A 26,471-nucleotide genomic window follows, 5' to 3' on the forward strand; every position below is an offset into this window, starting at 1 on the left:
GAGTAATGGATAAATGCGTTTATAAAACAATGGTAACTATCCCATCGAATAACAACAGTGGCGGCTTTGGTGGTCAAGTTGGAATGAGAAACGCGTTAAAAATCGGCACGTCGAGACAAGTGTCAGTTAACATAACTAATACGATTGATTGTATACACTCGATGCTATAAATTACCAACAGTAAAACTTTAGCATATTGTTATTGCTATGGTGGGTGACCTCGCTTAATTAGTAGTCTCTGCTGTAAAAATCGCTGCTCAATTAGTTATGTGGCGTCGGTTTTGTTCACGCGCGTGCCTTCGCCAAAAATGCAGCCAGAAAAAGTTTGCTTATGTTGTGATCGATTATTGCCGGCTTTGATCGTGATGCAATGTGCTACTAAAGAGTGTAAACAAAACTGTTTATTTTACAGCGATAACGTGTTGGAGTTTGATTTAAAATATTGTGTATACTATTGTGACGACTATGGAAAAAAATAAAGAAACCAATTTTTTTTCCCTGTACTACTACTTGTGTGTGTGTACGTGTCGGAAGCGTTTGTTTTGAAAATGATCTTTAGATCTCTCTGATCGATTGCCTTGAAACACGTGTATCGTATCCGCTATTTGGTTTCGACGGCATGTGTACAATAATAATCGCATTTTCCATATTATACACTATTGTGTATAATGGTCTATTGATGGACCACGCACAATCGCAGGTCTGTTTTAGTTGAAAATTATCATATATTATACATATTACTCATCAGTATTATATCTTCCACGCGGTTGTAGACTAACGACATTGGCCTTATAGTATACCTGCCTGCATGAGTTTAGCAGTATAAATTTACCACGGTTGACAAAACCAACTAACGAATTATAATATTTTTTTTTAATTAAGACTAGTTCTGTGACATTTTCCCACATAAATTAATCGCTGGTCCGTCAACAGACCGGTTCATCGTGTGCAAAACATCATTTATATGGAAAAAAAATATATATATATATATTTATGTTAATAATTAAACGCAAGATGACACTTGTTGTCGTTGAACCCGTAGACCGTGTATTATCATATCATTGCATGTTATGTGCTCCATTTAATTAGGGGCCAGATGTTGAATAGCGCAACACAGGACTAATCGCATTACAGATGAGCTGTTATTCGTGCATCCTTGTTATTTTTTTGTTATTTTACAGACAAACGAAATATCTCGCCTAAAAAACACTATTTTTTTTTTAATTGTAAAATAGCGTTACTATAATAGTTGAATTGATTCTATATTCGTATTGTTGTGCATCAAAAGCATTACGTTTGTCTAAAATAGAACAACATATAAATAATCTGATTATTTTATGTCTTGTTAGTTGTATTTTCATGATAAATAATTTAATACTATTCAGCGTTACCATATAAAAGAACAAAAACATACTAGTATACTTGTAAATGCCATTTTTTTTTTAATGCAAATTTGAAATGTCCATAAAGTTATGATCGATAAATTTGTTGTGCATATTTTTATGTAAATGCATTGAAAAAAACTAATCATCGAATTTACATTTATTAATGATAGGAATTTTATTACTGACCATGAGTTTTCAAAAATTGGGATTCGAATACTTTATTCTTTAAAATTCGATGATTATATATAATTTAACGAACACAATTTACTCAGTGGTTGTAGTTTGAAATTGATGTATAAACTGTTTAATACAAATTAAAAAGCCAGAATAGTATGTTCGGTACTTGAAGAACTAGTATAATGGGACAAGATGTATTTTTAATATTACTTGCCAATGTTTTTAAAATTTGCATAATTTTTTTTTAGATTTTATTGGATAATAGTCGTTTTAACCGATTACGATTACGATTATTTTTATTTTATATACATATTCATGCGTTACAATTGAATTACAATTAATACATTGTAATTTATGTCGAATCTTTTTTCACCTTCGTTGAACTTGACATTTGCTATTATAATCCTGAACATATTTAGCCCGTATCGCCAACACGCTGACTTAATTAGCCTGTGGGCCAATCTAAAACAATCAGTATACGATATATGGCAAGGTAAAAACCGTGTTTCATATCAATTGAACTTTAGACACGGTTATACCTATCTATTTTTTATTAAGTGAATAAACATAATATTATGAAAATAAAATATCACATTTACCGATACAGGCAAACATTGTTGTTGTTTTGTATTACAACAATAGCTTATAAGCGTTGGAGTAAATTTAGAGGAGGGGGGAAGCTGCAGTGGCGGATCAAGGGATTCTCCAATGGTGGGGGGGGGGCGAATTTTTTGTTTTTTGTAGGTGTAATAAAATTACCTTTTTTGTTTTTTACTTTATTAATTATTGTCTACAAAATATGTTACAATGTATTAATTATTTTGATTAGTTATTTTTTAATTAATCATTATTAATTCAGTTTAATTTTGACCCAATAAACTTTCATAGAAAATAGCTACAACAAGTTTGTTTAAATTCAAATACATGCTTATAATTAAGTAAAGTACAATACTCAGATATTTTTAATATAAAATCGATGCATCTTTTTTTTTTCTTTAGCAAATCTTTCAATAATATCATCTACATTTAAGGGGATTCGCTACCGGCCGTTTTTTTTTCAGTCAAAACACATAATTGTTTGTCCATTGCACAGGCCGAACCAGTGATCCGATAAGTAATTTGGAAACAGATTTGAATTCGCCATGAAGTTTACTTAGCATTGGTCTGAGTACTTAATAAAATTTTTAATATTATCCCTTTTCAAATTTGATTTAAAAATTGTAAAAAAAGTACACTGACCGATCTCAAGTAAACTTCATGACGAATTCAAATCTGTTTTCAGTGACGGAACAAAAAATGTACTATTATATTAACTAAAATGGCTTTTACTCATAGACAAAATTATTTAAATTAAAAATAATATCATGAAGCTTATACAAATTAACAGGTAAATTAATTGACATGGTCGAAATTTATTACAACCACATTTTTCTTGGGCCAAAACTCAGGCCAAGGAGGGGGATCGCCCCATCGCCCCCCCACAAATCCGCCACTGGGAAGCTGGGGATACTGAAAGTTTTTCAGCCGAGTCTGCAACCACGAAAGAGCATTTTCATGTCTCGTTGAAATACCGAATAAATTTAAATTAGTTGTGGAATTATAATTAAAAAAAAAAAAATTACATGGAGCTTCCAGTTACAGCATAAGGCCAAGGAGATAAAAAAATTATGTACAATCAAGTTTCTGGCTAAAATTGTAGTGTTTATTATCTGGCCAAAAGTAACTTAACATAGAGAATTAAATTATTTTGAATTTATTATTTAGTTCTAATTTGAACGTTGAACGTACAACATATTTCTTATCTCCCACCCCCTATCTCCTACCTCCTATCTCCCACCCCTATCTCCTACCCCTGTAACGGTTTTGTACCGCTTTTGTAACGAACGCTCTTTGATAACGCTTTTTTCGGTTATGTGCCAGAGCTAAGACATGAAAATGTCAAAAAATCGATAAAACATCTATTAGGACTGTTCAAAATACTTAACTTTTTTATTTTTTTATTTTAGCTGGAGATTTGTCGAACATGACCGATTTAAACTTATTGTTGTTTTTTTTTTTGCCCGTTACAGCAGAAGCAAAAGTTCTAGCCGGTCGACCACGCCACCACCTCAGTTTGCAGAATGTCAGCAACGGTTGAACGGCGAACCGCCACAGCACGAGGAAGGGTCGGAGATGTTCGAAGAGCCTGTAGAAGAAATGGTGAGTGGTTTTTTTTTTTTTAAGTATAAAATAATATAAAATATCTACATTGACCGCGGCTCGTGTATGGGGAAATGACGTTATCGCGCACTTCGGGGGGTCGCTTTGACATTTCGCATGTGTACACACACACACACACATTGGTAACGTTAAACTAATTGGATTGTGAAGGGTTATCTTGTGTGCGCTGGATAGCCTGAGAATACGCCTCTCGGTTATGTCATCATCGCGTTTGTCAGACTGACTTGCTATTATTATTTAGTATTTAGTATGCATTTAGCGCAAACGCATCGCATCGTATTATTTTATTCGTGCCCGTCCTCCGGGGCTTCTTCAGTTTGGCGTCGGGTCTGCACTATTTCAGAGTTGTTTCCATACAGCGTTTCTTCCGCATCGCTTAATTGGAAACAACTCAAAAATATACCTGCAGTACCGGACATATAAGAACCACCGCGGACATGGGTTTGTTTGGTAAACTGGTGCGGTCGAATAAGAAACGTCCCGAGGACTTCCGGCCGCCGTCCGTGTATTCATCCGGTCGTAGTAGAAGAACCAGAAGAGATTCCGAATCTACTTCTAGCCGAAGGCATAGGCGTAAAAAGGTCAGTCGATCAACACTTTGGCCAGGTAGGCTATTTACATGACATGAACCAAAAATGCTGACATTTTTAAAGCACCGACTTTTTTTTTTTTTTACTAGGAGTTGTCACAAAAAGTTATAGGCTCTTGTATAGCACTTTTTAATAAAATACTAAACTTTGAAGTTGCGCTTGTACATCATAAAAAAAAAGTTTTGAATTTTTACCTTGAGTATGTAAAAAATTGTACCTATCGTAGTCCTACAATACAAAATTTGAGAAATTACAGCTCCAAGTAAAAAAAAAAAGTCACCAATACAAAACTTTTACCAAAATTCAGTTTAGAATTTTTGGTTCATGTCATTGGAAGTTTTAGGCTATTAAATATATCACTTTTTAGTAAAATGCCAAACTTTGAGGTTACCTATACAGTATACATAAAACAATTGTTAAAGAAAAGTTATGAATTAAACGAGTATAGTATGATGTATCAGAATAAAAAAAGTTTTGAAATTTTGACCTTGAGTTACTAAACATTTTTTTTACGAAATTCATAACATTTTGAATTTATTTTTCAATTTTAATTACTTAAAAATTTGAAAATAAAATTGTTCAAGTATATTATGAAAAAGAACACTCAATTTATAATTGTTCAGTAAAGGTTCCATTTCGATATCATGATTGTGTTGTGTGATGTTTTCACAACAAATTTTCTGATTGTAGCACCTGATTTAAGTCCAAAAAACGTTTAAAAAAAATGTTTCTTTACTTTTCTGATTTTATGGAACTATTTGCATAGGATATGTGAGTTTAAGGCATTTCAAAAATCCACTCGCACACACATCAGGTGATAATTTGGCATGGAATGACCCCTTTACACAATCCCCTACGTCTTATGGCCACCTAATCTTCACAGCTAGCAACTGTCTGATACAAAATTATTACCATTTTTTTTATAAAAACTTACTAAAGAGAGCAACGAGGAGCTAAGAAAACTAAAGAACTATAATAACTAACTGGAAACTGAGTTGATTTCATTTGTTTAAATTACTTACTCCATAACGGCAGTTATAAAATACAATAATAAAATATTAACAATACACTTATCAAAAAAAAAAAAATGTGTACACATACCATAAGAGTAGTCTTAGGAAAAGTAATTTTTAAACAATTTAAATAATGGGTCATGAAATAAATCAAACTCGACTAGATTATTAACAATCCTTCTATTAAATACAATTAATATAACTATGTACCCTCTTTGTGAATATACACTGTCGTGCTCTCAAATTTGTCATTTTTTATATTCCGGAAGCCAACACGAGGGTTATACAGACAAAACAAAAAAAGGATGCGGTCATTGTAAAAAATGGTAGATGGGTGAATTTAGAATTTTGGTTCCAACCCCAAAGTCTGCTATGACATGTAATATATGTGATTTACCGGTTTGTGCAACAAGTGGGATGAGTGCGATTTTCACGGTACGGTTTTCCCAAAAATAATGTACCGTTGTGTAACCACCACTAGATTTGTGAAACGGATATTAACGAGAATAGCATAATAAAATACACTAGCAAACGGCGTTTTAATCACTATAGACACATCCGGTGCATTCTATCAGCTACAGTTAGTTAAATATATTATAATATAAACTCTAAAAATCCGTTGTGCTTGTCATATTTTTTTCCCAGCTTTGATATCGTCCACGCCTGATTCGCCTCGGCAAACGGCAAACGGCAACAACAACTGTGTGTGCATAATAAGTTGTATGCCGGCATGTCTTAAGGCGCGCTGTGCGTTTTGAGCAAAGAAAAAAATATACACATAATATATTCAACTAGAAATTGCCAAAACTGTGAGTTTTGGTAATAACCCAACTCGACCCATTACTTCGGATAATTACAAAACGATGGATGAACTTGAGCCAAATAAAAAAATAAAATTAATTAAGAGTATCCACGCTTAATCCAGTATCTCTAATCCACTATCTCTACATCAGCACTGTTGATCCCCCAGCCATAAGACATCATATCCATGTCGTAAAAAATAATTCAGAGTGTCTTTCTGGTATCTTTTTGCCATCTCTGTGTCTCATCTGTTTAGATCCGATAGATCTATAATATTGTGTGTACCACTAGGCGAACCAGAAACGATGACACCGACTTATTTGCAAAACACTGCATGTGAAATATGTTTATGCTGATTTGTTGTAAATATCACAGGAATCCATTTATACATTTAGAGTAGTTTCTTATGATCTTCTGCCACAGACGAGTTATCGGCCGTACAAAATAGGAAAAGTTTAAATTCGGTTATTTTCATAATAAATTCCATATGCATTTTTAAACGGCAACAACAAAGGCGGACAGACACGCTCACCACTTGGTGTTGTATGGCAAACGATTTTTTATTTCAGCAAAAAATGAGTTATTTCCAAAGTTGTTTGGTACTTTAAATTCGGTATATATATTATTTATAAAATGTAGCCTGAATATTATCAAGACATTTCTATTGTTTTTATAACTTTTAATCTAATTATATATATATATGTATATATATTTTTTTTAATATCTAAACTACTAACATTTTGGCTGTATAATTAAATTATTTAAACTGTGTTTTGCTGTCTGCGTAGGTACGATAAAAAAAAGTTTTCTGAACTTCTGAATCAAAATCAAAAACAAATGTATATTATGTACAAGAATGCAATTGACGATTAAACGATTTTATTTGTTTTGTACACATTACAATGGAAGCGGGTAACCGGTTTATATACGGTGTGTGCAGTGTTAAGAGGACGTCGCACCGCCCATTTTTAAGGAGTAAAGTATAGGCAATTTTTTACAAAATCTTAATTTAAAGGTTAAACTGTGATGTGTAATTATTAGTTCAATAACTAGGACTCTATGTTGGTAGTTCATTTATTTTTCGGACTACCACGGCATCCTTGAAAGCGATTCAAAAATGTTTTTTCGTCTCAACTTGTTTAAGCAGACTGAAAATAACTCGCTTGATTTTGGATTTAGAGTAAAAGCACCCATTATTAAAATTAAAAGAGAACAAGACGGTTCGGAGGGCAAGACGGTGCGCGTTTATTTCATTATTCTAAGTATAACGCTCAATACGTAGTTTAGAAATAACGACTATTTAAACATTTTTAAATGACCGTAACTTTCCAAAAAAAAATTTTTTTTTTTTAAAACTCACCGTCTTGCCCTCCGGAATATTGTTCTCTTTTAATTTCATAATGGGTGCTTTTACTCTAAAATCAAAATTAAGCGAGTTATTTTCAGTCTGCTTAAACATGTTTTTACCAAACTGAAAATCGCCGGTGCGACAAGTGGTTTATATAAATCCTCCTTCTGCATTGCTGCTGCCGCCACACTGCACACCACCATCATCTCATTGACATGATATTATGTGCTATATTTTAGCCACTCTTCTTTGGGGTAATACACCAGCACACCTCGGATGTGGGATTTGGGGCTAGTTCCAGCTGGGGGTGGGATCATCAAAAAACAATTTTGCGCCTTTGGGGTCAACGTCCCAAAAAATGTAATATATTTATATTTGGAATGTACAAGAATTGGGCATACACACATAATATGTGCACAAAACAACCGACGTTCAGCGGTGGTGGTGTAACGTCTCTGTGCTAGCATATCACAAAATAAAGGCAAAAAAAAATTATATAGACATACCGAAGAAGAAACGCATTGTGTGTTACAATATACAACAACGACGACAGTATTCCCAAAAAATATATTTCAACCGACCGAACACAATAATAATAAAAAAATCACCGTGTAAGAGCGTGTACTCGTTTGACCACAGGCTTGTTTTATATGTATTACCGGGTAATGATATTTATATATATATATATATACTGTGGATGCCCCGAGTCATAGCTCAAACGACAACAACAATAACAAACTGGTATTTTACCCAATTGAAAGAAAAAAAAATAATAAAGGATTCTTTATAGTGATCTATCGAGAAAAAAATTGTGTCAAGAGTCCACTACCGCGTGCCCTATCCCTCAGGCTTTCATTGTGTGTATTATTAGTATACATAATAATATTGTTCTAGAATGATAATTAATATTATCCAGAGACCGAGTAATATAATATATTATAGGACGTACACAATCGATACAATATGGTCGAACAGTGTGTCTATTAAAGTAAAGTATAATGATGTTCGATTGATTTTATTTTGTACATAGTTTACACTTGGGAGAGTTATTTCACGGTTTCAGTTCAAAGTAAAAAATATAGAGCAATGAGAACCATATTATATTATTATGGCTAGGTAAAAGTTACACGTTTTAGATGTTACAATTTTCCATAGATATATAATAAACAAAAAAATAATTTTCATTTTGCACGTTCCTTTGAGATTCTTTAAAAACGCGCGAAAGCAGAATTTATTTACAAAATAACTATGTTTGAAACTTATGTATGGGAAATTGAACATTATCTACTACCGGCTGTATGGTATAGTACGTTCCTTTGTCGAATAATGCGGCTCACTTGTGAAAAATATCCAAGTGGGAAGTAATTTTTCTCCTGACCTCTTCTTTGTAAAGTGGAAAAAAAAACACTAATCGGTTAACGCATACGAGGAAATCTAAAAAAAAAAAACTGCAAGTAAAAACAAGCAGTAAATCAAAGTAATGCGTTTTTAAAGACCAAAATGGTAACTCTAAAAAACTAAAAAATCTCATTTAGTGCGTTTCACTTGCAAGGCGGGTAATAAATTATTATTATTATTGTACACAATATAATACACACAAATGGTAAATATTTGGCGCCCATGCGTGGTAGTCTATTGAATGATAGTTTTAAATTCAATGTAACACAATCAATTGGACTTGATAATTGGTGTGAACTAAACGGTTTTAAACTAAATCTCTTACAGCAGTGTCATTGAGGTATCTTTTAAGCGTAAAGCTAACTCGTGGTTCTATTAATCTTGTCCAGATATATTTTCACATATTATGTTATTAGAAGTAGTCCCACATATGTAACACAGTATGTATTTCTATTAAATATGTTATGTACTTTCCCCTGCCAATCCGTGTTTGGCCTTATACCCTTTTTTTTTGGGGGGGGGGGGTGATTTTTTTTAAGACGGTAAACATATAAATAACGACGCGCTACTTATAAAAAAACGTTGTAATGCGTTGTGTGGTGGAAGAGATAAAAACGAGAATTCTACGGTGTAATAATGTATCTCATCCCGGTAGTCGCAGGAGGTACTCCACGACGAGAACGATATAACAATATTACGTGAGGCGAGTAGGGAGTAGGGAGAAAAAATGACGCAACGGCCGATGTGTGGAAGGGAGTCGTCGTCGTCGTCGTCGTCGTGTACGGGCTGTGGAAGCGTTGCGCGCGCGCAAGAGAGAGCATTATTATTATTACATTTCGTGGTCGTTAATGTCTCTCCGGGTGTAATAGCCTGCTGCCGGCCGTGTGGATACATATTATATTATACTCTCTCGAGAGAGGCCGAGCACCGATCGTCGTCGCATTCCTCCGGTCTCTTGGTGGACGACAACGGCGTCCGCGGCCGGCCGGCCGGCAACGGAGAGGAGACCTTGAACGTTCTTTCAGACAACCTTCAGGCCACAACCGGACCCTGCGGCGGTTTGGTGGTACGCACGCCGCCGCGGTCGGTGGGGGGAAAAGAACACGGTCGGCAACGCAGTCACTGACTCCACTGCGGCACCGCCGCCACTCCTTGTCCGCCGCCGCACCCCCACCACTCCGGCAATCGATCGCCGTCGGTCACTCCACCGCCGCCGACTCACGCCCTGTCCACGGACCACTTTTATATAAACCTCCCTAGAAATTATTGTCCGTCTACAAAATACACCTAGAGTATCTATACTATAGAGACGGTACTCTAGTTGCCCAGCGCACCAGTTGAACACTGAGACTTTGTGCCTATTTTTTTTTTTTAATAAACAGATTGATATATTGAAAAACTGTAAATCGGTGCGAAAGGAGATTATTACGACGCACATTGGCTGGCGAGCGCGCGCGCGATACGGCCGACGTCGCGAAAAATTCTCTTGGCCGCGATAACGCAGACACCGGTTTCCGTGGCCGCCACTGTGGTCGCCGTAGTCGGCCGCCGCCGCCGCCGCCGCAGTGGACCTACCGCCGCCGAGTACCTGTTGCTGCTGTTGTCTTGCCGCGCCGCATTCCGTAACCGCACCGTCGCCCGTTCGGACGTTACAACAAACGTCGCCGTGGTTCGTGTTGGCCAACGCGTACAATACTGTGTCGTTCTCTCGAATAAAATATAATATATGTATACATGTCGTATTCTTTCTTTTTAGTACACATATATAAATCGTGTTGTTGTTAATATATTAGTAGAATAAAAGTATTATTATTATTCGAATACCGAATAAGTGGCGTTCGTGTGGTGTCCGGTGGTCGTTTTTGCGCCGTCTCGAGTACACAAGTGTGGTGCGGCGGTGGTGTGTGTTGCGTGCGCGCGCGTGTCGTCGGTCCAGCGCAAGTGTCGGACAAGTGTCGTGTGTCTCGTTCGGCTGTCGTCTTACGCCCTTATCAAAATTGAGCGTCTGTGCGCGTCCGGCGTGTTCCTCGACCCCCGAGGATGCTATAACGGGTCCGAGACGTCTTGTAGTGGCGTCGACATGGACCACAGGGACTACGGAGGGGAACGGGTGTCGCCCCTGCCGTCGCCGCCGCCACCCGCAGCGTCCTCTCCTCACACGGATCAGGTAGAGACAGATAGACTGATAGAATGATGACTCTCTACCCATAGTTTCACAAACACAATGTGGTCCTTATCAGTGCTTATGATAAGGACTTTATTAGACTTGGTAAAATAATAAGAACTGCCAAGATAGACGTTTGATTCGATGTAATTTATTTAATAGCTTACATTTTACACAGACAGTAACTTGCTCGGGTGAAACAAGACAAAACAATCGAACGCGAATACTAGCCGTTCCTTTGGGGTTGTTTTATGCTACAAAGAGTACAAGCTAAGCGCATATCTTAATACTTGTGGAAAAACAAGTATTAACGTCATATAAACAGAATTGACAATGCTTAAATGCTAACTAAGTATTATACATTAATTAAAAGTTACCCAAAACAACAGTAAGCAATTAATTGTATTCCACGTGCCACGGTGGTCATTACAATGTGTCAAAGAGATCTGACCACATTACACACTTGAATTTTACACCTTTCTGTGCTTTTTCGTTGGCAAATCACTAGCTGTTGATCCTTTTGTTAATATATGTATAATGATTAATTTTAAGATTATGAATAATCGGCCATTAAAAAAACCGTGTTATTGCCAACGTTGAATAAAACCATCGGAGGTAGGCATTGATACAAATTAAAAGATAGCACCCTATGACTTGAGTGTTATTTTGATACCTTTTGCTCGTCTCTGGCTTAAATATACATATATGTTGTCTTTGGATATATTATATTGTTGTGTATAAATGAAATACATCGATACAAGTGTCGCTTTATTGCGTGTCAATAATTTTTGCATTAAGTTAATTTTGTTTATGCATTCTTTTCCTGAGGAGACATGCGTTTATAGCAGCAGAGGCGCCTCCCATAGTCGATTCGAATTGGCTGCGTTCCACGTGCAGCGTTTTGAAGTACACATTTTTTTTTTTTGCCATACCTAATACCGGTTTTTTTTTCGGACATTGAGTTATTAAAATATGTGTATTTTTTTTTCTTTCTATATATTCTCCAAGGAACGGCGTTGTTTTCCGTGCCGGCGTTTCGAGGTTAGGTATATACATACTTTACACATATTCACACAGTAACTACTTTAACTACCATTAGAGTATATTACGATGGTATATTGTACGAGTGATGTAAGGAGGACGTGTCTGGTCGTGGTACGTGTCGAAAATTCGTATTGAAATTTCCAAAAAAGGTTCTTCGGGTTGACATATATTGTATTATTTTTATAGAATCGTTAATAAATCCAAATATACCTGCCGCCGCATTCTTTGGCCGCCGTGTGTTAACGACATTATCAAGAATTAGGCCAACAGGCTAGATTTTTGTTAAAATATCATCATATACCTATAATAAGTGTCGTTGTTTAATAGCTATTTAATAGTATGGTGGCGTGTGAAACTATCAGCCAATCGGTTTTGATTTATTCACTTTTCCTTGGCTGTAAAAATATGTAAATATGTTAATATGTAAACATATACCGTCATTTTTTGTATTGTGCCTATTTTCATCTTAAAAAGTTGTTTTATTGAACGGCTGCGTTCCCACACATTAGATATTGTGACTTAAACTTGAATAGAAAACTACTGTGATTTATTTACAGATTTATTTATGCAAAACGTTATCAGTTACATGTCTTTTAATATGTTTCCTAGCTCTATTTAACCTAACCACTGTCTCGAGCCGACTTACCCCGCGTGCAGGTATCATCTACTTAACTAACCCCAGTGTGTAGTAGTGGTGGTGTTTGTAAGCGGTTTGGGCACACACACACACAGACACTTCTAGAAAACGTTATAAATTATAATATAGACGATATTTAAAAATGTTATGTTATACAGATAAAATAATAATCGGTGCTCGAGGCACATCTTAGGAGATTTGTGTGTGTATGAATATAATCCGCCCAATCCCACCGATTGTGTATAAGTAAACGCCCCGAACCAACACGTTGTATACATATTATGTACCTCTACCCGCGGACAGCACGGTTATTGGTAGAGAATAGAGATCATAATATTAAATACACCTGTTATTTTATTTTTTTTTATCCCGGTTCGGCGTTATTTTAATTACACGTCCCCACACAAAAGGGACCAACAGGTTTATACACGTGTCGGTTAGGTTATAACGTCTTATTTTCATATATATATATATATATATATATATATATATATACACTATAATACTGTTATGTATTATATAGAACGTGCACACAATAAAATATACACGTGAGGTCAGCGGTTATCGGTCGTGTACGCTTTAAACACAATGTCGTCCAGGCTAAGATGTTGGAGGGTAAGGTAAGTGTACAAGAAGTACCTATACAGGAATGCGTTATATGTGATATTGTTGTTGTTATTTTGAAAACTATACATTATATTCCACCAGCAGAGCTATACTTAAGTGCGATTCAAACATCATCCCCGCGTCAGACACATATGTAAGATACGTGGAATCATTTCGCATAATATAATACATTCACGTGGGCATTTTTTCCGACAATATACGTTCCTTAAATATTGTAGTCTTCTCCAGAGAAGACTACAATATTCTTGAGTAATTAATTATACATTTACAATGCACAGGCATAATATAGTATACAATTTGCATGTCTCCATTAGGCGCCACGGTGTATTTGGATAGAGGGTGTGTGTGTGTGTGTGTGTGACTTTGTCTCTACTTCTTCTGTCCACTCATTAGCAATACCCGTCGTATATAGGAATCACACGGGTTATAGACTTGTAAAGAATGCAAAAAAATAAAACCGTCTTCTCGGATTCCTAGAAACCGCGTCCGAGGTGGACTATTACTTTGGAGCATCATCTTTTCTTCGTTCCACCGTCTTGTAATAAACCTCTTAGAGTGCATGCTGCAATAGATTTTTTTGATCTTTCTGGTCTGTTGAACGAGGAAAAATACTATGGACTCTGACCAGAGCTGTACCGCCAATGTTATTGGGTAAATTTCTGTTTGTAACCCTCACACACTGACACGACTGTGATCCATGTGCGTTTTTTATTCAACCGGATGTGCAAAGATGATTCACCACCCGGCACTACTGGCCGGTGGCAGTTAGTCATTGTAATTTGCATTTGGCGACCGATAAGCGGACACGTCGGACGCGCTACTCGATATTTCCTATCCTGACTTTGTTCTACATCTTATTGTTGTATGTCTTCAAAGCGATAAACTCATGTACATAGATTCTTCCGCTGTCAAGGTACGTAGTATTAGGCGTAAGACTTTTTTCTTAATATTGTCCAAAGGCTGGCCACGTTTCTTCCGGTATGATTTTTTTGCGAATATTACCATCTTAAGTAGGCTAAAATGCATTATTATTGTGCGGTCAACCGAGTAGGTACAGGTAGTTAACAGCCAGCACCACCTACTACTCATCGCGTACCTGCCACATCAAATATCGTATGGGACGACAGGGGAATGTAGATTTTCTTTTTTTTTATTGTTCCCAATCACTTCATCGAAGGCACTATATTTGTTTACTAGGTCAGACGGTTTTTATGTTGGATGTTTGTTAACCAAAGAATGACTAGTAAAATATATATGTATGGTCTTAAATTCCACAAGTGAGGAATCTATACCACAAATCATTTTTTTTTTTTCCAATCCGGTCATAATTAGTGCCCGGGGTTTACTTATATTTTTTTATGCAATACTTTTTACTTTACATAGTAAAAATAGTAACGCCTTATTTCCTAAATCCGGTTCTACTGTGTGGTTGACCTGTTTAGAAAAAATAAAATCTTCTTATTCACCGTGCTATGGTGTTATCGGTGGTGTGTGTAACACTGTTACCGGTTAGGTAAATACCATTTGAATAATAGTTTATCCAACAGACTACAACTGTGCAATATCCTACCACGTTTATACACTGTGCATGTTACTAGAATAAAAATACTTAAATAGGTACAACGTTATATTGTTGTAGAACATAATATTATTATGATGCGCTAACAGAGTGTTACATAAGAGATTTGCGTTCCAAAACCCCTATCGACCCGTTGTAATACTATATATATATATATTGTAATGTTTTAAAACACGGTGCTGTTCGACTTGCAAGTACATTTTTTGATTTCGGAAATTCAGTCAGCCGAAGCCGTAGAAGACTTATATTATAGGTATTCAGTGAGTGTGTAGGTACTCTCTGGTGTCCTCGACCTTTTTCAATAACCCTTTTGATAAAAAAAAAAAAAATTTTAAAAAAGCCACACCACTTACAACTATTTCTTTTATACCTACATATATATATTCTCTTTCTCCGTCCTTCACACAGTGCACGTCCACGTGCATTAGTACTACTCACAAAGTGCACTGAATCAGAGAATGGCTACAGGCCAACAGCAGCAGCAGCAGTGTATCGCTTTCATTTATCCTCAGGGCTTGACCCTGTTTCGTTATGTATCGACAACACCCTATGATGTATACACAATATTATCTTACCCAAGCTGCTGCTGTGTAACTTTCACGAAATCCATTTGCATGGGTGTGTTTATATTCCCACTGTCGTCGAGTGACGTTTATTAAACCTTATCTACTGCACCGTGGTGTTGCGCTTGCATAAAATAGAAAACCGACCATATAATATGTAATAGCATTGCTGCTGCATTGGGTACGATAGAGCTCTTTTTAATACTTGCAAGCAATTTGGGGTTTGTATTCCAAAATACTTCTACCCAAAACATATTTAAACTAAACGCGTTTGGTGGGTGTGTAAGTTGCATCCACAAACCTAGACGTTATATTCAAATAGAAACAAATTTGTATTTTTATTTATCTATTTCGACAATTTTTAATTTTGAAAATGTTTTCAATTTTTGTATAATATACAAGTGAATATCATTTAAATATTAAAAAAAAAAAAAAATGATTTAAACAAAATATTTAATGTAAACTGCATAGAAAAATGTACTAATTTGTTGCGCTAACTACAGATGTAATTAAAACAACATTATTTGCATATTAGTGTTTTTTTTAACTAAATAGAAATTCTCCAGCTATGGAAAAAATGTATTAAATAATATGTGGTTTATTATCTCATTCGGAAATAGAATTGAAATGGTTTACAAGAGTCTAAAATATTTTTTTTATAAAACATTTATGCAAAGTATTACATTGTTGTTTTGGTTATAATTTATATTCACTAAACAAACTATATTTTTATTTTTATTTTGACGATTTAAGATTAAATTAAAATCAACTATGTATTTCACCAGTTTTGTACACTTTACAGCAGAACTATTTGTCGTATAGTATGTGTTGCCCTACCTATCTAATTTACAAGTTAAATTAAAGCTAACAATTGAACAAAACGAAAAGATATTTAAAATCCGTTTGTACACTTGTGATTTATTTATCTATTATATCTTTCCCATACATACAGTGGTTTATAGCGGATTCTGTACACATCTTCACAGTGCTGTCTATTTTTTAAATATATATATATATTTTTTTTTTGTACAAATTCTTGTTTCAAGCGATGAGATGCCATTATATATACATATATTTTTTTTGCTCGTTAATTCGTTTGCGGATGTATTACAGGAGCAAACAAATTTACAGAAGCAAACAAATTACAGCTTATGGCTATTAATTTTTTCTCAACCGTAGAGGAGGGGTGTGCACAATATAAAAACAAAACAAAAAAAAACAGCATTCCAAGTGGTTATCTCATCTGGTCGTAGTGTGCTTGTGTATGATATACAGGAGAAGATCCGAGAGACTGCTTCAGGTCGTTTTGCCCGTCGGAAAACCTGTTCCCAAGGACGCGTCCCGCTCGCTTACTACTTTCATTCGATATGTGATTATTATATTAAAAGCAGCACAGTGTAGAATATATTATTATTGTTATTATCTGTGTTGATACACAACGACAACGAGGAGGAAGGTATAAGTGTGTATACAGTACACTGCATTATACAGAAAAGCGTTGTGGATTATTTGTCATCGACACCAACTGTATCGATGATGATAATGATAGACGTGCACAGGCTCATAGATCATCGGCGAAAATCGCCGAGGAAAAAAAAATTACAAGTATTTACAACAAGCTCAGCTCTCTCCGGTGAAAAAATGCAACGACGCTGTTATGTACTTTCTCTGCCTGCATATAATAATATCCCATTTAGAAAATAAAATAGCTGGATGGTAAATTTATTCGCAGCATTTCAGTATAAACCCTCAGTGTCTAAACCGGGCCGGTAATCGGTATTTAATCCACTCTCTTTTGCCATCTCTCGTTATAAAAAAAAAAAAAAAAATGCATATAAATAAGCGCACTTGTTTACCTCAGTAACAATTATTATGCACGCGTGTAGAGGGTATAGTACTATGTTTCTCCTTTATAACAGACAAAAAATTATAGTCTGTACCTACTTCATCATGTCCACCACCGTCGTTATTATAATAATAATAATAATAATAATATTGTAGACTACTATTAAGACAGTTGGGCATGTGAAACATTTTTATAAGGCTGTGTGCATTATGTCCTGTCTCGAAAACATATCCTCTTGTACACGTATGCACAATGTAAAGAACAATAATAGCGTTTTTTTTCTTTCTTAGTCACAATAGTTTTTATTTTTTTTATCTAACAAAACGTTGATCCGTGAGAAAAATAACCCTCGTGTAGAAATATTTTGCTTAGGATGTGTGTAAATCATTCGCATGAAATAAGGTTTTTTGAAAAGTATAAACCACCTACAGAGTGGAGTATTTAAAAATACCTATTAATGTCACTAGTGTAACACTGCTCGTTGTAAAAATAACAAGTATATTTGTATACCTATGGATATGTTGATTGACCTGAAAATACTTATTCTCCACAATGAGAGAGTGGTGTTTTTATTTTTAACCTAATTTATTATGCATAGAAGTGAAGTGTTGAATATACGGGAGATAATATGTCAACCAATTGTACCTCTATACAAAAATCTTGTGGATCTTGTGGAAATGTTGTTTTTAATCTGTTAGATCACCCTGATAATATGTCGTAAAAAATAAAAAATTGTCAATAATTATGTCTATAAAAAACATATTATAATATTCTCGGTTTCGGATCGAACAAGCTAAAACTTGTGAAATATTACAACAGCATTGAACTAACTTCTTATAACTAATATAATATTATGTTTACCAATCGTCAATCATTAGTGTTTAGAAAAGTCTACTACATTGTAGCATTGTTGTCCTTGCCGCTAGTTTGATGACGAAGGTAGTAATAAATTTGAAAGTGATTCAAATCAGTTTCAAAATGTGGCGGATAGTGTTAAAAAAAAACACATTTATTTTAATTATAACACTGTTCGCTGATTACCATATACCATATTATTGGTGTTTTTTTTTTATTCTTAAAACCATTTTTTCAATTTTTTTTTTATTACCTTCAAACGCCGCTTGTTAGCAAATCACATTTCGAGTGCGAATGTTTAATTTGTATTTTTTCTTCTACTTCTATTTGTATTCGGTTCGCCGGACGCGTCTTCGTCGATTTCGTTTAATTCAAGTGAGATTCGTTTTTTGTGTGTATTGGAAGTATATTATAGTGTAAAGCGTTTAAAAAAAAAACCCAAAAATGTGGCTCCCATTCAATTAGTACAGGGATTACTACTCTGGTGACCTGTATTCAAGTTTTGTGTATGACATGTTGTTATTGTTTTTTTTTTTAAAGCACGTGCCTTAAATACGGTAATGCCGTCGTACGGTTAGGTTGGCCTCTCCTCGCATCACACATTAATAATTGACAAACAATAGCTGGATAATATTGGTAGTCAATTATATTTAACAATACACCTTTGAACAACATATTATTATTGAATTCTATTACCCGCATCGCACACACACACACACACACACGGTATACCTACTGTATCACACAATACACCCGTCGTCGAAATCTTCTTAACTATGTGCATAATATTATCGTTATTATATTGTGTGTATTGTATGCCTACGGAATTTTTTAAAAAACCTTGTGTCTTGTTAAAAAAAAAAGAAGAAGAAAAAACAACAACAACACCTAACGAAAAGCCACGAGAAACGCGTGGAATGCCTTCGATGCGATTAACATCTCTCAAGTCATTATCATTGATTATTTATTATTATTATTATTATTATTATCATCACCGGTCTTTCTCTTGCTCGCTGCTGTTTTTCATCGGAGATAATTGGTAAACTTAATGATTTAATGATTTGTGTTGAGAAAAAAAAATCATACATGTCTTGGTGGAAACTCCGACCAAAATATCATTATTTGACAATTAAAATAATAATTTAAAAACTACTAAACCCTTCACCTGGCTGTGTAAGGCACACGGTTTATTGAAGATCGAGTTTTGTAACTTGATCTTCAACAAGTTCAAGGATCAAGGGAAATAATAAAGAAGTTACAGATTTTCAATTTTTGGTGAAACCAACACATACACACTGTCTTGTATTTTAGTAGTAGTGTATATGTACATAGTTATAATAACTCTTTTTAAAAAATACTTTTCCCGACAAAATTCATTCGATTATTTTAACATTTAATATACATTACCGAAGCGATTGGGATTGTAACTAATAACTAGAAATGTCTATCGAGACGACTCTGTCAAAACCATTGAACATCATAACACGAAGGACATTTGTTTTACGGTAATTTTCCAGAAGTCACACTAGGAGGAGCGACCGCATAATTGTTTTTTTTTTTTTTATAAAATATCTGTCCGGTAAATACAGTCGAACGAAAACAAACAAACGTTACAACGTGTTGTACCGCATTATCATCTTATACTTTTACAGTGGAAAAAAAAAAAATACTCTGTGATTTATGTCCATGTCTAAAACACTCATCGTGAGGAGGAGGTGTACACACAGTAGAAGAGCCGAGTGAGTCGATAACCCTGAAAAACGACGACGGAACACTGTAAAATAATAATATATATATATATATATATATAATATATCATGATCTTATATGACCGTGGGGTGCACCAACACCGGTGTGTGTGTGTGTGTGTTGTATGGAAGTCTTCTTCTTATTAAATATTATTATGTTAGGTGTGTGACAATGATAATATAATGTAATACAGCAGCAGCATCAGCTCTGGTGTGTGTGTCTCTCGATGACCGGTGACGATGATTGACACAGGCGATTGTATATCATTATTATGTTGTGGGTTTTTTTTTTTTAATTGAATGTGAAAAAACACATTTCGTTGTGTTAATCTCCGCACGGTTTTGTCTCTCCGTGTATAGGATGCTTAAAAATTGTTTTTTTTTCTTAAAAACTGCCACCTGTTGTTTACAACAACAACTGTGTGCCAGAACAAGCCATTTTGTGGCGGACGGTGGAATCCGGTACCGGTTGAGAATATTGTGATAATTCTTGGGAACTATACGTGTATTTATATATATATGTGTATTTTTTATTATTAATTCGACGAATAAGTGGTTTTCGAAAGAAAAAAATGTTTTCATCTCGCACACGCTGATTTCACATCAGAAACCAGACTGCATTTTTTTCATACTCTAACAAGATGTTCAGATTAGAGAAATCAACATATATTAAAAAAAAAAAAAACAACAGTCGACGGGTAATGTTTTATCGAATAACGAATGGCATTCATGTGTACACAATAATAATATGGTTACATACAAATCCCACTGGAAACAGTTCAAACTCATTCTTCAGTGTCGCGTTTTAGTTAGGTATTGTATTTTTTTTTTCAAAAATACACAGATATGGCCGATAAGTTTTTTTTTTATGGTTGAGAGTAGGCAGAGTTATTATTTTGTTTGAGCCCATCAAATTGGTATAAAGATGTGAGGGGATGAGATCGACCAACAGCTGCTAAACGCACACCACAATATTTTTTGTTGTGTAAATATCTGAGAAAAATATATAATACAAAAAAAAAAACCCAATACCTTCACGTCTAAGCTCTATATATTATATGATGATGCACATTTCCACGTTGGAAATAAAAATTAATAACAATAATTATTACCGTTTTTTTTTTTTTTACTTCCCTCCAGAACCGGTTAATGGGTTTCTGAGTAGTATGTCTCACTCGGGTGTTCCTATGTTCCAAATAATAATAATATGTAGGTAGTATAAAAGGAATTCTTTATTGTTATTTTACAAAGACAAAAGCTATGTAGTTTATTGGTACACTAATTGTGCTCATAGTATGGCGCAATTAATTAATAATATTTTCAATAACGGTTTAATTTTTATTTTTTTTTTAATTTCGAGAACATATTAAACAAAACAAGGAACATTTTTCAAGGATTACTTGCAGATCCTTGAATCTATATTATATAGTATTGAAATGACAGTCCGCCAAAAAATATGTGCTCTTTGTGTGGCACTGATCATACCGCCAATTTCAAAGTATACAAATTGCTATAATGGCGTTATTAATTTAATGTTAGAAATCACGTCATTATACTTACAGCTAACGTGCCTGCTTACATATAACATGAAAATTTAAAGAGTTAAACCAGCACAATGAGAATTGAGAAGTAATGAGAACCCACAAGTGTAAAATATTGTAAAAATCTCTCGAACCTCCCCGTCCCCTGCCCCTGGTGTAATTTCCAACTGTGTCAACGGTCAAGCCGATTTAATTACACTGTATTATCTACAACGAACGTGTAAACTAGATAATAACAGATTAAAATATAATATAATATTAAAACTATTAACATATTTTCTCTGATTAATGTGGTTTTTTTTTTTCAGAACGGCGACCGCATAGTGTGGGAATTCCATCAAGTGACACTGAACCGCGTTCCCGGCTATGGATTCGGTATCGCTGTCAGCGGTGGCCGGGACAATCCGCATTTCGCTAACGGTGACCCATCGATAGCCGTATCGGACGTTTTGAAATCCGGCCCAGCCGAAGGAAAGCTAATGTGAGTACATTGTTTTTTTTCTCTCAAAAACTCTTCAGCAGAGCTCTGTTGAATTAAATTATTAAAAAACACATTTTTTTTTTTTTTTATCCAGGGTAAACGACAGGATAATGACCGCAAACGGAGTGTCGCTGGACAACGTGGAATACGGCACTGCGGTCGCCGTACTGAGAGAATGCGGTGATAACGTTACTCTGTCGCTGAGACGTCGCCTGGTGTTACCGTCCAACACTCCGCACACGTTGCGCGTACACTTGACCAAGACGAGGAAAAAAGACGGTCAGTGGGGTTATCGTGTGGCGGCGTACCCCTAACCTAACCTAACCTAACCTAACCCAACCCCTAACGTATTACCGGTATCGATCGATAGTAATAATATTTGTGTTCTGTCCTTTGTAGATTTTGGCCTAGTGCTGGGCAGTAGAATATACATTAAAGACGGCACCAAAGGCACCGACAACAGTGTGCAAGAAGGTGACGTCCTGTTGAAGATCAACAATCACTCGGTGACCGACGGCATGACGCTGAAAGAAGCCCGCAGATTGATCGAGTCGGCCAAGGACAAGTTGAGTTTGACGGTGCGCAGAGAGGGTACGGCCAACGGCAGTCTACATTATTCCGGCTCGTCTGAACCAACGTCCTTACAGACCAAAGGTAATGGAACCGCCTTGTCGGCTTACCCGATAACATGCTTTACACACATTTGAACGTTTCGCAGAAAACAACAATTACATGGAAGGAGTCAACGGATCGGCGTATCCGTCTCAAAACCTGTACGTGCAACCGCCGAGCAGAGGGATGCTGGAAGAAGCCAAAAGCAACTTGGCGCCTCGAGGTAGATCTCGTAATCCGCTGTTGGATTCGGTTTCCTTAAGCCAATTAGACAGGCCAACGTCGGCTATGGACAACAACGCTTCGAGTAATTTTTTAGCTATTAGAAATGCTTGTCAAAACAAAATGTACATGTTGATTTATTTCAATAGTAAACAATACGTTACACAACGGCGATATGGGACCTACGTACAGCCATGGCCGTAGTAGGAGTGGTGCTGAAGACCATTCTGAACCTCCTCGGCCGCCACCTCCAAGACCCGAAGGTACGATAATAATATATTTTTACATTTTCCCAACTATTAATTGTTATTTGCATTGCAAAATTGTTTTTTACAGACTATTACAGTACGACTAGACAATTTTACGAAGACACGTTACCTCAAAGATCTAAACATTTAAAGTAAGAAAGTGGTGTTTTTTTTTTAAATTTATTTTTCACAATAATTATTAATAGAGAAAAATAATCGGTTTGCTACTACTACAGGCCCGACCCCAGGTTCATTACGTTCCAAAAAGAAGGATCGGTCGGCATCCGACTGACCGGCGGCAACGAAGTCGGTATATTCGTGACGGCGGTACAGCCGGGAAGTCCTGCGTTCACCCAAGGCCTTCAGCCCGGCGATAAAATACTCAAAGTCAACGATATGGACATGAAAGGGGTTACTCGCGAAGAGGCCGTTCTGTTTTTGTTGAGTCTTCAGGATCAAATTCATTTAATCGTACAACACCGTCGCGACCAATACGAACAAATAATGACCAATCAGCGTGGCGATTCGTTCCACATCAAGTAATAACCGCTGCTTGTTGTTATAATTATTGTTTTTCAAAAATCTGTTTTTCTACAACATAAATGTGGCGTTTCTCGCTTTTAGAACGCACTTTGACTACGAACAACCCAATAAAGGTGAAATGAGCTTTTGCAAGGGCGACGTTTTCCACGTGATGGACACTTTGCACAACGGCGTGGTCGGATCGTGGCAAGTGTTCCGTATCGGCAGAAACAATCAAGAAGTGCAAAAGGGAATAATTCCGAACAAAGCCCGAGCCGAAGAACTCGCTACGGCTCAGTTTAACGCTACGAAAAAAGAAATGAACGCCTCCGAGAACAAAGGCGGTTTCTTCAGACGCCGGAAACACAACCATCGAAGATCGAAATCTCTGAGCAAGGTAGTAGAAATTATATAAAAAAAAAAAAGTTATCAAAAGTGTTATTGTAATTTTAATTTTCATATTTTTTTTTTTTTTCAAGGAAAATTGGGACGACGTAGTGTTTGGCGATAGCATAAGCAAATTCCCGGCTTACGAGAAAGTGGCGTTGAACCATACGGGATTCGTACGACCGGTGGTTTTGTTCGGACCCATATCGGATATAGCGAGGGAAAAACTTACCAAGGACTTTCCTGATAAATTCTTATCGCCTCGTAAGCACGATTGTTTTTTTTTTTTATATATATATATATATTGTACGATATCGGCGTCAACATTTCCTGACCGAAGACACGGTGGTTTTCAAGTTTTGATTTAACACAATAAATGTATTGTTTTTTTTTAATTTTATAGAACTTGAAAATAACACTACGGACGGCGCCAAGAAAATCAGCGGCATAATTCGACTGAGCGCCATACGCGATATCATGGATCGGGGCAAACACGCATTGTTGGACGTCACTCCCAACGCAGTGGACCGTTTGAACTACGCTCAGTTTTATCCGATTGTAATCATGTTGCGCGCCGACAACAAGCAAATAGTAAAAGAACTCCGTGCCGGTCTACCAAAGTATATATATATATATATCCGTTTTTATACATTTCACAGTGTTGTGTATTTTTGTAATTGGTTTTTTTTTTTCTCGTTTAGAACCGCTCACAAGAGCAGTAAAAAGTTGTTGGAACAGTGTCAGAAATTGGAGAAAGCCTGGTCGCACGTTTTCACTTCATCGCTGACGTTGAACGGAGGCGACGCTTGGTATCGTAAGCTCAGGGAGCTCATCGACAAACACCAAAGCTCCCCGACTTGGGTCAGCGAGACTAAGGTATTTTTAGTAGTAAAATTTTACAACCACTTGATTTCGATAATGAAAAGCATAAATTACCATCGTTTTTGCAGACCGTCGATTTCCTGTCCGATCTTTATTTACTTCCCATGTCGTATCCGTTGTGTAACCCTTATGTTATCTCTAACAACGTCGACGACTTTGACGGTAAACCGAACGACTTTTTCGGTTATATCTAAAAATTCACTAACAATTATTATTGTAATTATATGTATATATATATATATTCAAATTAAAACAAAAGCATGATGATAACATTAGTTTTTCCTGAAAATTGTAACAGTAAATAACTACATAATATTATGTTTAATTTCTTTTCATTTGTGTTGAGGTTTTTGTTTCTTTATCGCATGATTTTTTTTTTCTCGTTATTCTGTTCAGTTTGTATATGATCGCTAATCTGTATTACATTTTTTATGTATTTATATGTTTATCCGATAACCGTCAATTTGATTGTGGCAGCATTTAGTATAATATAATAAGCTTGTTGTTGTGTTTTGTGAGTTTCTAACATGTTGTTGTTTTTTTGTGTGTTTTGTGGCATGCGTTACGCGTGTGGTGTTTAGCCCGAAGAAAACCTGTCCGATGACTTGCTATTTCCGATGACCTCCCTGCGCCTGTCGTACGCTTCATCTCCTGAAAGCGACATGGAGACGAGCAACACCACCTTGGCGTCTCCCACGTCGAATTCGGCGACCAGTCCGACGACGGTGGGCTCCAGGCTGGTGAAGAGTTCCAGCGATCCGAGCATCACCACGCAAGACGATTCGGCCATACCCAATTACAATCCACCGCCGCCGTACACGCCATCGGTATTTAAACAGGTCCAAATTCTCAATAATTATTATTTGTTAACGATACATTTGTGCGTGTACACAATAATATTACAATATATATATATATATTTCTACTGTATGTTTACATTGTTAAAATTGAAATATAAAATTTACAGGCGAGTTACGAGCCGCCACAACCGTTGCGCATGGCCGGGCCGCCGACCCATACGACGTTGATGGTAAACGGCAACGGGGCGCCGGATCTACCGCCGCGGGTGGACAGGAACACAAAGCCGATGGGCGTGAATCGCGTCAACGGTCAGAGATCGGCCACCGACAGGCTTTTCAGTCCGAACGGCGTCGACGATAATCCTAATTACATTAACGCCACTCCTCACCATCAGCGTACCCACACCAGCACTAGCAAACAAGTACGATATTGTATTACTAATAATTGTTGTTCTTTTTTAACAGTTTATTTTATTTTACAGTTGTACGACATGCACAACAGTTACGATAGCGTCTCGTCGTATGACAGTTACGGTGTCCGCATGAACGGTGGTGGCAACAACGGTAGCGGTAATTTGACTTCGAATTTAGTTTCAAACTCTCAGGACGACCTGAAAACGGGCAGCAACAACACGTTGGGCAGAGGTCATCACGATCCGTATAGATTCACAAGATCCACGCAACAACCCGTCGACACCAAAATGTCCGACTACCCTAAGTACAGGTAATTATGTTTTTTTTTTTCTCATCAATAATTGCCTATATATTCACGTTGGACGTT

General features: G+C 36.2%; 1 protein-coding gene across 6 annotated transcripts in view; it reads left to right on the forward strand.

The window, feature by feature from the left end:
• The window catches only part of LOC126839069 (tight junction protein ZO-2), a 35,190-nt gene that overhangs the window by 7,194 nt on the left and 1,525 nt on the right, over positions 1-26,471 (forward strand). For 2 of the 6 annotated variants that reach the window (XM_050574035.1, XM_050574018.1), the window contains 14 exons: positions 3,632-3,761; positions 21,845-22,017; positions 22,112-22,296; positions 22,417-22,671; positions 22,736-22,936; positions 23,001-23,114; positions 23,188-23,251; positions 23,336-23,638; positions 23,724-24,018; positions 24,101-24,272; positions 24,412-24,884; positions 25,472-25,729; positions 25,858-26,112; positions 26,173-26,414. In XM_050574035.1, the coding sequence (XP_050429992.1) occupies positions 3,632-3,761; positions 21,845-22,017; positions 22,112-22,296; positions 22,417-22,671; positions 22,736-22,936; positions 23,001-23,114; positions 23,188-23,251; positions 23,336-23,638; positions 23,724-24,018; positions 24,101-24,272; positions 24,412-24,884; positions 25,472-25,729; positions 25,858-26,112; positions 26,173-26,414 (3,120 nt within the window). Of the gene's footprint in view, positions 1-3,631; positions 3,762-4,119; positions 4,364-10,512; positions 11,100-13,367; positions 13,398-21,844; positions 22,018-22,111; positions 22,297-22,416; positions 22,672-22,735; positions 22,937-23,000; positions 23,115-23,187; positions 23,252-23,335; positions 23,639-23,723; positions 24,019-24,100; positions 24,273-24,411; positions 24,885-25,471; positions 25,730-25,857; positions 26,113-26,172; positions 26,415-26,471 lie in introns of those variants that run through there. The other 4 variants (XM_050574026.1, XM_050574044.1, XM_050574055.1 and 1 more) reach the window with 4 other exon arrangements.

Source organism: Adelges cooleyi, unplaced genomic scaffold, assembly GCF_023614345.1.
Source record: "Adelges cooleyi isolate 19-005CV unplaced genomic scaffold, UGA_ACOO_1.1 ACOO_flye_CR_arks_rails_tigmint_CR_PRNA_108, whole genome shotgun sequence".
NCBI lineage: Eukaryota > Metazoa > Arthropoda > Insecta > Hemiptera > Adelgidae > Adelges > Adelges cooleyi.